Source organism: Salvelinus alpinus, chromosome 21 (genome assembly GCF_045679555.1).
Source record: "Salvelinus alpinus chromosome 21, SLU_Salpinus.1, whole genome shotgun sequence".
NCBI lineage: Eukaryota > Metazoa > Chordata > Actinopteri > Salmoniformes > Salmonidae > Salvelinus > Salvelinus alpinus.
Genome location: NC_092106.1, coordinates 9,136,241 through 9,148,531, shown reverse-complemented (window position 1 = coordinate 9,148,531; position 12,291 = coordinate 9,136,241). Strand labels below are relative to the sequence as shown.

General features: G+C 48.7%; 1 protein-coding gene across 7 annotated transcripts in view; it reads left to right on the top strand.

Annotated features, from left to right (window-relative positions):
* LOC139547745 (spectrin beta chain, non-erythrocytic 4-like) overlaps positions 1 to 12,291 on the top strand; it is a 62,041-nt gene that overhangs the window by 43,562 nt on the left and 6,188 nt on the right. For 5 of the 7 annotated variants that reach the window (XM_071356782.1, XM_071356780.1, XM_071356781.1 and 2 more), the window contains 13 exons: positions 2,772 to 3,035; positions 5,756 to 5,980; positions 6,315 to 6,404; positions 6,496 to 6,774; positions 7,185 to 7,315; positions 8,082 to 8,286; positions 8,691 to 8,936; positions 9,029 to 9,163; positions 9,358 to 9,602; positions 10,211 to 10,397; positions 10,515 to 10,599; positions 10,790 to 10,986; positions 11,191 to 12,278. In XM_071356782.1, coding sequence (XP_071212883.1) covers positions 2,772 to 3,035; positions 5,756 to 5,980; positions 6,315 to 6,404; positions 6,496 to 6,774; positions 7,185 to 7,315; positions 8,082 to 8,286; positions 8,691 to 8,936; positions 9,029 to 9,163; positions 9,358 to 9,602; positions 10,211 to 10,397; positions 10,515 to 10,599; positions 10,790 to 10,986; positions 11,191 to 12,278 — 3,377 coding nt within the window. The remainder of the gene's footprint in view (positions 1 to 2,771; positions 3,036 to 5,755; positions 5,981 to 6,314; positions 6,405 to 6,495; positions 6,775 to 7,184; positions 7,316 to 8,081; positions 8,287 to 8,690; positions 8,937 to 9,028; positions 9,164 to 9,357; positions 9,603 to 10,210; positions 10,398 to 10,514; positions 10,600 to 10,789; positions 10,987 to 11,190; positions 12,279 to 12,291) is intronic. The other 2 variants (XM_071356786.1, XM_071356783.1) reach the window with 1 other exon arrangement.

Below are 12,291 nucleotides of genomic sequence, written 5' to 3'. Positions count from 1 at the left end.
ACGCACATCCAAACTTTTCACAGGAGCTGGATAAAGATCCAATATGAAGAGAAAGGGGTTACGTCCACTCAAAATTATACTGCTCGCAAATGTAACGTTTTATGAACATCAGGAAACCATTTTACAGATCATATTTGAACTTCTCTAGAAATAGCAGACAAAATTGCATTCAAGCCGTGAACTTTCTCACCATTAACCCATGGACGATGATGATATCATAAATCACATCTCCCGTTCCATGAGCACAAGGCAATGTGTGCACACTTAGGCAGAAGGCACTAAATTGCCAAAGAGCTTGGGTTTGACACTAGCAACGCCTTAACACCAGAAGAAAATAGAGCCCAAAGAGTTATATACTGGCCTGGGTGACGCACAACAACAGGTTTGCGCCCTCAACCAATTGTCGGCGAGTGACCAGAATCTCTAACGTGTATTCTTTACTTCTCCAGGTGATCACCCATCAAAAGGACATCACTATCCACACATAAATAGTCTATTAATAAATGTGCTTCCCATAAACCATTTCATAAACAATGTCTGGCTTCATTATAAGGCATGGCCTTAGATCAAGTGACGAAGGACATAGGACAATCTTCACAAGGCTTGATATTTCCTTCAAAACACTCATTGATATATGTTGACTCCTCTTGATGGCTGCTGGCACGTATGGCTATGGTACCCTCAGCATAATCACGTGACTGTGTCTGGTCCTCCCAGGCAGATTTATGCCTCCAGGCCTTCACACATGGAGTAATATTGACACAATAGCTTCCGTGGACACAACCAGCCAAACGCAATGGCCACACTTGATGTGATTATAATTCAATAACAGATGTTTGATATTGCATACATGATCACATAGTGATGATTCTGTTTTTCATTGCCATCTGTTATTTTTGTGGTCATTATGGTAATTCAACTTTTCCTGGTCCTTTTGGTTACTAATGAACTTGTTTTGAACATTGTACTGACGAAGTCTACGAGTTGGGTAGAATACCCTTGCTGCCCCACTCATCTGGTGATCAGGAAAGTAACATATGCATGCTGAGATATTTTGGCCCAGTTGGGAGTGTGTCCCTTCACAGTGCAGCTGGGGTGTGCTTCTTCAAATGAGGACATCCTTTGTGTGGGCAGATCGTGAGAAGACAGAGATGGATCGGAGGGAAGAGGATACTCCACTGACGGTGCAGCCGTTAAGCGCAGCAGAAAAGCAAATGTCCTCCCAACTGGAGTATACAATAGAGATATTTCTATGCTTTCTTGTTCTGAGCCTTAAGCAGAAGCAGTACTGTGTTTCGGAGGAACGGGACTGTTTTTAACTGATCACAAAGTGAATTAACTAACTAGCATTTCAATCCTTCCACATGAAATGCACACTTAACTCCAATCAGTGAATTACATTACAGGGGCTTGAAATGCAAATAGATTTTTTGGGGTGGGCGGCCCTATAGGCTCTTTATGGTGCCTTGGGGAAATGGTGAGTTCAGGCAGGCCATCCTTGTTTTATGTCCTTGAGCGTAATATCTGTGAGCTCTGCTGTGCTGACTCACTTAGATCCAGCCCCCCCCCACACACACACACACACAACCCACCTCTGACAGAGAGTGAATTACAATGGGGGGGAGATGTTAGATCATGGGTAAGTTAAATCTCCTCTCCGGTCGTCACTGGCTGATGTGTCTCCATGGCGGCGAATATTAAGTGAGATGATTGCGTAGTTTACAACCCCCGTTGCCTGGAACACTTGCGTGCACTCAGGCGCACAGGAGAGAGAGACAGAGAGAGAGCAAGTGTATGTCTGTCTGCCTCTCTGAGTCTGTGATGGTGTGTCACGGCAGGCAGCAACTCAGTGTGCTCTCCTCTCATTCGCTGGCTCAGTCTCTGGGGTTGCGGTTGTTATGCGATTAAGCTAGGCTTACTGGAAAGAATCGTGACTATGCAGAGAGCTTTTAAATCTGGATCTATTCTGAAAACACCTGTGTGTCGTGAATGAAATCAACAAGAAATGAGTCAAACCTGAAACCTCCAAACTGATGAAGACAGACAAAGGAGAGATCCATACCAGATGATTCAATCAGGAAGTGAAGTGCGTTTTATCTGTGAGCTCAGACCTCTAAAGGTGAAGTGGTTTTCTGGGCTGCCTGGGCAAAGCAAGCCCTCCTAACCCAATTTGATGTGCACTGATAGGCCAGAGTCAGGAGCAGCTGGTCTGGAGCCCAGGCTGTAGCCTCGTAAAGGTGTACCACTGAATCACAGCTCATGCTTACAAGCTAACAATGAAGGCATTTTCTTTGTCAATTTACGTGGTAACTTAGAACCCATTTTATTTACCTACCAGAATAAAGATCTAGAAAAACCATAGCCAACTCCTTATCAATCAGATGTACATCAGCAGGTGTAACAAAGTGCTTAAATGTATGTTCCCATATGGTAAACTGCCAACGTGGTAGTCTCAAATTGTTTCTGCCTATGATGGAACTATTTACAGAATGATTTCAATGGATAAAATCCTATATTTACGACAGTAGATTGTTTATGACACCAATGTTCCATAAGTGGTGTAAATATTACTTTATTTTCATGTTATTATAACTTCCACTCATCAATATCTAATAATTCTAACCTCTTCCCCCCCCCCCCCATCTCCCTTTCTCTCTGCTCCATCTCCTCATGCTCCCTCTCCATTACCCTAACCTTCAACCGCCATCCTACATCTCTCTCAACCTCTTCTTCCTATCCTCCACCTACCCCCCCCCCACTCCATCCTCCAGGAGGGCCAGCAGTTGATCCAGGAGAAGCCCGAGCTGGGCCCGGTGGTGCGGAGGAAGCTGGGGGAGATCCGGGAGTGTTGGCAGGATCTGGAGAGCACCACCCAGGCCAAGGCCCGCCAGCTGTTTGAAGCCAACCGGGCCGACCTGCTGGTGCAGAGCTACACCAGCCTGGACCATCGGCTGCACCAGCTGGAGGGACAACTGGGCTACGTGGACCAGGGTCAGGACCTGACTAGCGTCAACAAGCATCTCAAGAAGCTCCAGGTCTCTTCCTCTTCCTCATATGGTCCAACTACTGTTACAGTTTTAGGTTTTGGTGATCAGTTAGGAGTAGTTGGGAATATTTTTGGGTATGGTGAAGCTATTGTCATACATAATGAAAATGTAGGTTAAAGTTGTTGAATATCGCAGTGTATCTCTATATACAAAAACCTAGGGTTGTTCTGTGTGAATTACTAATCCTTTATCATCCATTTTCTATGAATGCCGTGCTGCCATAGGCTTTTGTTTAACAAGAGCAATTGGCACTCAACGCATCACCAGTAAGCTTGGCCTACACTCCAATGGGCTGTCATTGGAGAGTCAGACCATTCCACCGAAAGCATGGCTCTAGAATACATACTGGGTTGTAGTAACTGTTCAGTGTTTCCAGATTTCTATGAAAAATGAGCTATAATTAATTACAATATGAGTTAAATAATTGCTTATGTTAAAAAGCTGCGTTTCTGTGTTGGAATGGTGTGGGTGTACCCCAACAACCTGAATGGTGGAGGCGTATACTGGTTCCAAAAAATATGAACGCTAGTAGACCACTGATTGGCCAGCTCATCCTCCTCAGGAAATAGCAAGCATTTTATAAAAGGTCTGTTTGAGATACAAGTTTGAGGTGTTTTTTTAAAATGTATTTTTAAAATTCAATTTTATGCTTTGGCCACAAATACGAGTGTAGGATGAGTCAACAACATTATTTGGGTATGAGTCAACAGAATATGAACTGTTAAAAGTTAGATTTTCACTGGACAATTACTTTTAGACAAAATGTAGCCTGTGCTACATTTTAATAAACACTAATGTTGATGCTAGCCAACAACCTATACAGTAGGAGGAGGTTCATGCTTTTTACTGTCCAGGATGCTCTACCTCTGTTCTGTCACTACTACTGGGTCCACCATACATCTTATCATTTCATCATGCGTCTCTCATTCTCCTCTCCAACAGCATGCTGCCTCTAAGGGCTGCTTACAGTTCCTTTTCAGCCTGCCATTGTGCTTTGTGTACAGTACGCTCCACCACCCAACCTCCATCCAGGGGTACAGTAACCTTTTCACTTCAGTTAATTTCTCTCATGGGTACTCCAATCTCCTTTTCTTTCCTTTTCTTTCCTTTCCTTTTCCTTTAATTCCTTCCTTTCCTTTCCTTACTTCCTTCCTTCCTTTAATTTTTTCTTTCTTCCTTTCCTGTCTTTACCTCCCTGTCCTTTCCTTTTTCTCTCTTAATTTCTTTCTTTATCCCTTTTGTACTCTAATTTTGATATTTTTTTCTTTCTTTCTGCTTCCTTCCAGCCACTACCACTCACTCATCCCGTCCTGCTGTTCACCCTGTGATCTATGGTGTGGGCAGATTCACTGTCTCATCCCGTCCTGCTGTTCACTCTGTGATCTATGGTGTGAGCAGAATCACTGTCTCATCCCGTCCTGCTGTTCACCCTGTGATCTATGGTGTGAGCAGAACCACTGTCTCATCCCGTCCTGCTGTTCACCCTGTGATCTATGGTGTGAGCAGAACCACTGTCTCATCCCGTCCTGCTGTTCACCCTGTGATCTATGGTGTGAGCAGAACCACTGTCTCATCCCGTCCTGCTGTTCACCCTGTGATCTATGGTGTGAGCAGAATCATTGTCTCATCCCATCCTGCTGTTCACCCTGTGATCTATGGTGTGAGCAGAATCACTGTCTCATCCCGTCCTGCTGTTCACCCTGTGATCTATGGTGTGAGCAGAATTACTGTCTCATCCCGGAAACTCTAACATTTAGCTTCATATGGAAATGTATGAAAATCTCCACTCCACTGTATGTGTCTGTGTGTCTGCGTGAGACTAAGAAATGGTCCTCTCTATTAATTCAAGGACCATTTCTGTCAAAGTTAGAAATAATGTTCAATTCCCATGTTTTATTTTATTTGTGATTCAATGCATATGCGTTGGGGTAACGTTTGTGTGTAAGCCAATAGAAAGTGTGCTTATTCTCGTACTAGTCTCTGATATGTGTCTCTGAGAATGTCAGGGGATTCATTTAACCAGATAGAAGGTACTGAGGCAGCCATCCCGAAGGCTCTTTTCCTCCCAATTCCTAAGAATTCCCAAAGTCAAATCATCATGTGAATTCGTAAGGGATTGATCGGCCTCATACTGCCTCCTACTCTAATTCACTTTACCATGGCACTCATGCAACAACTCTTTGCATCTGGCCCACTTTTCGAAGTAGTTAGCCTCAGTGACACTACTTCACCTCCCTGGGGATCTCAACCTGATGTTTGTGTCCCAAAATGAGTGTCACTGCCTTAGTGACCCCCCCCCCCTCAGAATTACCTGACAGCTATATGGCCACTCTGGAGAAGTAATTGCCTTGTAGTAAATTGCAGTAGATCTAACTACTATCATCCAAACACTTCTCATGAATTGTTATGACAGACTGACCAGTAGAGCAACTGATCATGTACACCTAGGAAAGCCATCAGTGGCTGACTCCTGAGTTGGATGTTGTCAGGATATTTTGGTGAGAGGGGATTGATAGAGGAACCAATGTATCCTCTCAATACTCACCAGGCCTCTCGCTGTCCCATGGACTTCCTCCCTCTCTTTATTTCCTAACCTATCCTTTCTCCCTCCTTCGTTCACTCGCCCCTCCTCAAACACTTCAATTCCATCCCTCTTTGCTTCCATTCTACCTCCTCTCCCTCTCACATCCCCCGCTCCCTCTCTCCAGACGATGGAGTGTCAGATGGAGGAGTGGTATAAGGAGGTGGGGGAGCTGCAGGTGGCGGCGGCCTCCATCCCCCAGCAGGGCCAGGTCATGGACACGGTCAGCGAGCGCCAGTCCGCCGTGGAGACACGCATCGTCCGCCTCATCGAGCCGCTCAAGGAGCGCCGGCGTATCCTTCTGGCCTCCAAGGAGGTTCACCAAGTGGGCCGGGACCTGGAGGACGAGATAGTGAGTGGCCGTCCTGATCCACCTCCGGTTATACCCACACACACCACGCACACTTACAGACACTTAGAGACACCCGCACACCTCCCTCGGTCTACTCAGACCACTTCACGCATACATTTGCTTCTAAAAGTGTGACTTACAAGTGTCATCGACAAGGGTTAAAGTGTTGCTTAAGTCAGCGACTAACCCCCTTTAATGTTTGTTGAAGATGTTATCTCGAAGAAAGGTGTATGTAACTCTAAACTGATGCAATACCATGCCGGTGATAACCCTAGAACAGTTACCAGAGTTTGCAGGTGCTTCTTTGCTAGTTAAACTCGTGATGTGTTTGCAGCTGTGGGTGCAGGAGCGGCTGCCTGCCGCCACGTCTCAGGAGCACGGCTCCAGCCTACAGGCTGTGCAGCAGCTCATGAAGAAGAACCAGGTGTGTGGCAGCTAGCTGAGGATAACCACATCTTTACAGTACATGTCTATCTATCTATCTGGACATCGTCTTTCTGTTTCCCCCCCCCCAGACTCTGCAGAGGGAGCTACAGGGCCATCGGGCGAGGGTGGAGGACGTCCTGGAACGAGCTAATGTCATCGCCTCCATCCGCAGCCCCGAGGCTGACTGTGTGCGGGCGGGCCTGGAGCAGCTCAGCGGGCTGTGGGGTCTGCTGTGGGCCGAGACGGAGAGAAGACAGCTGGTGCTGGATGCCATGTACCAGGCCCAGCAGTACTACTTTGACACGGCCGAGGTGGAGGCCTGGCTCAGCGAACAGGAGCTGCACATGATGAACGAGGAAAAGGGCAAGGTAGGAGGCAAGGAGCCAATCACCAGGTGCTGATGTACTTAATCTGCCCAGTTACCTTTTTACAGTAAGGTGATTGGCTTTTTGAAGAGGGAAAAGTTGTATCTGCATAGGTGTAGTACAATGTCATTGTGTCCCTCTAGACATCAGCAACTGTACATGAACACCAGTGGAGGCTGCTGAGGGGAGGACGGCTCATAATAACGGCCGGAAAGGAGCAAATGGAATGGCATCAAACACCTGGAAACCATGTGTTCGATACCATTCTACCAATTCCGCTCCAGTCATTACCACGAACCCGTCCTCCCCAATTAAGGTGCCACCAACCTCCTGTGATGAACACTGCCCTTGAATTGTTAGCATTTCAAAGTTTGTGAGAATGGACTGTCAGTGTGTTGTGGCCTCCCCTTCAGGATGAGCCCAGCACCCTGCAGCTACTGAAGAAGCACCTGGTACTGGAGCAGACGATAGAGGACTACGCTGAGACGATAGGCCTTCTCTCCCAGCAGTGCAGACAGCTACTGGAGATGGGACATCCAGACAGGTCAGTGTTGGTGCCCCACAAACCTTTCACCACGCTACACCACACCAAGACTTTCGTGGGATCAAAAGTTGGTTATAGTAGCTGTAAAGTGAGTGTGCCATGAAATACACATTTAAAATACTGCCTTAAAAGCTCAAAGGAAATCCCCTATACGAGAACTAAGGATCTCATTTTGTGACTTGATTGAAGAGGATCCAGGGCCTCTACACTCTGTCTACTGGGTGCTGAGGAGTAACCCGGTAGTAAATGGCAGACTGCTTGAATGACATAACCCCTGTAGAGAAGGCAGTACAGTACAGTAAAGTAGGCCAGTCATGGACTCCTGTTACTCTGTTATGGCAGCAGAGTGAATCATGGTGACATCAGGGTCAGCACTGGGTCAGTAATACTTCTCTGTCTCTGGTGTCGACGCTAACGGCGCTATCATCTTAGCTCTTAGCTGTTAGTCGATGCTAGACCTGCATCTCTGCACTAGTAGGGTGTTGGTTTTTTATGGGTTGTCCATGTTGTTCTCATGTTGTTCAGTTTGCTTTGTAAGTCTTATCCTCCTCACATTTACTCCTTCTGGAAACTCAACACTGTAAAACCAGCTCATGGTTTTACATGTCCAAATGAGTTTCACTTCAGGATCTCAGCTCCCACACATTACCCCTCAATTTCACCCTGTTTTTACTATTCGTCTCAAACCCTGTCTCTGATGTGTGTGTGTGTGTGTGTGTGTGTGTGTGTGTGTGTTTGTGTTTGTGTTTGTGCGTGTGTGTCTCAGTGAGCAGATCAGTAAGCGTCAGTGTCAGATGGACCGGCTGTACGTGTCTCTGAAGGACCTGGTGGAGGAGAGAAAGTCTCGTCTGGAGCAGCAGTACTGGCTCTACCAGCTCAACCGCGAGGTGGACGAGCTGGAGCAGTGGATCGCTGAGAGGGAGGTGGTGGCCAGCTCGCCAGAACTGGGACAGGACTTTGAACACGTCACGGTCAGTGGGACCTGAATGGACAAAACATTCAACAATATGATAATCCTGGTAGTCCTCTGTAGCTCAGTAGGGTAGTGGGTTCGATTCCTGGGACCACCCATACGTAGGAAATGTATTCCTGCATGACTGTAAGTCGCTTTGGATAAAAGCCTCTGCTAAATGGCCTATATTGTTATAGCGTGTGTCTAAAAACTGTTGGCAACGGAGTTAATATGGCTCAAAGAATGGTATACAGTGCACTGTATTACTGCTTAGTAAGGAAGTAGCATGTATTTAAATTGAATTTGTTTTGCTAAGTAGCCCATTACCGTTTTAGCAACAGTGCTTAGCTTGGCCAAACAGATATTGATCATCCCTTCATTCCTCTCCTCCTCTCTCCTCCTCTCTCCTCCTCCTCCCTTCAGATCCTGCAGGAGAAGTTCACAGAGTTTGCGACGGAGACGGGCAGTCTGGGTCAGGAGCGTGTGACGGCGGTTAACCAGATGGTGGACGAGCTGATCGACTACGGCCACGCCGACGCCGCCACCATCGCCGAGTGGAAGGACGGCGTGAACGAGGCCTGGGCCGACCTCCTGGAGCTCATGGAGACCCGGGCACAGATGTTGGCCGCCTCGCACCAGCTCCACAAGTTCTTCGCCGACTGCCGCGAGGTAGCGATTCTACCATAAGAAGTGCCAAGGGATACAGGTCTGTGTCGTGTTTTGATGTGTCTCTGATTGGCCGTTATCGCATTGTGCTGCAGGTCTTGGCCCAAATCGATGATAAGCAGCGGAGGCTGCCCGAGGTGCGGGCACGCCAGGGTGGCACTGCCAACACCAGCACCCTGCAGAGGCTCATGCAGAGCTTCGAGCACGACATCCAGCTGCTCGTCACTCAGGTGAGGCCCCGCCCACTATCACTTTATTTTACGTGCACATAAGGCTAAAAAAGGAAGACTGAACAAAACAAGCAGTCAATGTGGTAACACTTCACATTACATTACATTTCTCATCACATTACTACAGTAACTTTTACAGTGTTTGTAGTTATTCCTATGTCATTCACCACCCGTCCCTGTCTATCTGTGTCCAGGTGAGGCAGCTCCAGGAGAGTGCGGGTCAGCTCCGGACCATCTACGCTGGGCAGAAGGCTGAGGCCATCGCCGGCCGGGAACAGGAAGTGATGCATTGCTGGAAGGAGCTCTTGACTTCCTGCGAGGAGTGCCGAGTGCAGATCACCACGGCAACAGACAAGCTGCGGTTCTTCGGGGTGGTGCGAGACCAGATCATGTGGATGGACAGCATCATCTCTCAGATCGGCACAGGGGACAATCCAAGGTATACAATTGTGGTCACAATTGTATATTTATGGTTTAGGCATACACATTCTATTAAAGTGAGGTGAGCAAGAGAAAAAAAGAAGGGTGAAAAAAGTTGACCCTTTTGTTGAAAATACTATGGGCCTAGCAACCTTAGTTCAACACCTAGGAGAGGCTGAAAGATAATGTACTTCAGCTAGAATCCAAAAGGAAGTTGTGTGTCTCTTTACTAGAAGATTGTCTTTTTTTTATGTAAAGGGGGCATTCGTTAAACATTCAATGAAATATCTATATTTACGGTTTGTATATATGGTGTATCTCATACTGCTCTGTGTCATCCCCCTGTACATCTATCAGATGTGATTGAGCTGCAAGTTCAGGGGCCTGTTTTGATTTTAGCACATTATCATAATACAATTCAAAACGGAACTCATTTATGTTACGGAAATGCCAAATATGGAGAGCTGCATCAAGAGATGCAGAGAGAGCACAGAAAACACAGAAAAATGTCAAGCAAGTTTTAATATAGTGTTATTTTCAAAATGGCTGCCTGGTGGTGTATATGGGGCTGACCTGGCCCTTGTCTTCCATGGTGTGTAACCCTGTGCTCTTCTCCTTCACTGTCAGCATTCCCTCCAGCGATATAACGGGCTCTGGACTCTCTGGTCCTTTCAGGGATGTGTCCTCAGTGGAGGTACTGATGAACTACCACCAGAGCTTGAAGAGCGAGGTGGAGGCGCGCAGTAAGAGTGTGCTGCAGTGCATCGAGATGGGCAAGACGCTGCTGGCCGCGCGCAACCCTGCTGCTGAGGAGGTGACAGCACTGTTGACAGGGTTCTGCCATAGAACATAGAGGATGGTTCTGTAGTTTAGATTATATTTACAGTCACTCGTTGAGATTAAACTCAATGGAAATGCTTTGTCTTTTTAGATCAAGGAGAAGCTGGATACGGTGGTGGCCAAGCAGTACGAGCTGTCTGAGAAATGGGACAAACACTGGGAGGTCCTGCAGCACAGTGAGTCCCTCTGACTTTACCTGAATGTAACTACTCTAGTACCTGGCACCTCGAGTCTCTCATTGATATTATCCCAAGGCGTTCCATAATACAGTTTGAACCACAGTAAGCTACAACTGAGCAACACTGTGTGTGAGATTTGATTCCCATTGTTCTCAGACACTGAGTTCCTCTTTCTCCTCTGCCTCAGTGCTGGAGGTGCACCAGTTTGCCCAGGAGGCGGTGGTGGCCGAGGCCTGGCTCACAGCCCAGGAGCCCTTCATCAACAGCATGGAGCTGGGCGCCAGCGTGGACGAGGTGGAGCAGCTCATCCGCCGCCACGAAGCCTTCCGCAAGGCCGCCGCCACCTGGGAGGAGCGCTTCAGCTCGCTACGACGCCTCACCACGGTCCGTCACTATCCCTAGCTAACTAACACTCCCCTTAGCTGATGCCGTCTTTCTTCTGGTTGCTTAGAGGCTTAGAGGTTGTAGAGCACAGATTGTTTGAAGTGACTTGTCAAATGGCATCGTGTTTACGTTATGCTTAATTTTGTTGTAGAGGAGATTCTACAATGAAGTGCTGATGTTTAGTTAACCTCGGTTTGGTTCCAGGTGGAGAAGATGAAAGCGGAGCAGAGTAAGCTCCCTCCCACCCCCCTGCTGGGTCGAAAGGTGTTCCTGGACCCCCAGGAGACGTCCCCTGCCCGGAGCCAGGGCTCCCCCCTGATGAGACGGATCCTTTACGAGCAGGCCGAGCCCAGAGCCGAAAGGCCTCCCCAGGAACCCTCGCCCTCTTCCGTGGCCCGCCGCCTGGGCTCCACCGTAGCCAACTACACCCCCATCATGAACGGCTCTAGTGGCTACCGCAGCAGTCTGGAGGCCCGGGCCATCCCCATGATGGGGGGAGTGGCTGGGGGTGTAGTTGGGGTGGCAGCCAGGCTGGGAACAGCCGCTGTGGAGGCAACAAATTTAGGGACCACCGCCGCCATGGAGGTCCGAGGGGTGGCAGCAGGATTTGGGACTGCCGCCTCTGAAGCCAGAGGGTTGGCAGCAGGATTGGTCACCCCCGCGGTCGAGGCCAAAGGGATAGCTGCAAGCTTGGTGACTGGGGCAGCTGCCGCAGTGGAGGTGAAAGCCTCGCAGTACCTCCGGCAGCCTAAGATCAAACACATGGACGACATGGTGACGCCTATGCTGGTGGCCTGTAGGCTGGAGAAGGCGAGAGAGAAGGAGGTGCGAGAGAGGGAGCAGAGAGAGAGGGAGAGAGATATTGTGTTAATGGAGCCAGCGCCGGTGATGCCGGTGATGGCCGAGGTGGTGCTCCAGGAGATGGGGAGGGAGGGGATGGGCAGGGAGAGGTTGAACAGCGAGCCCAGCAGCAGAGACCACCGGGCGGGGAGCAGCCGGTCGGAGCCCCAGCAGAGAGACAGGGACAGGGACAGTAGGGACAGTCACAGGGAAGCCAGGCTGGAGCGCCAGCACTCCAGTGAGGTGCTGATGATCCAGGCGCGGCGGGATGAGCTGCCCCAGGAGGTGTGGCGGGAACGGGCCGAGCGCAAAGAGAGGAAGCTGGAAAGGCAGACGTCCAGCGAGCAGGAGGGCCACGGACACGAGGGCCGGAGGAAAGACCGCCACCGGACGGAGAGACAGGAGTCCAGTGAACACGACACAGCCAAGGAGCAGTCAGACAGACGTTCTACGTGAGTACTACAT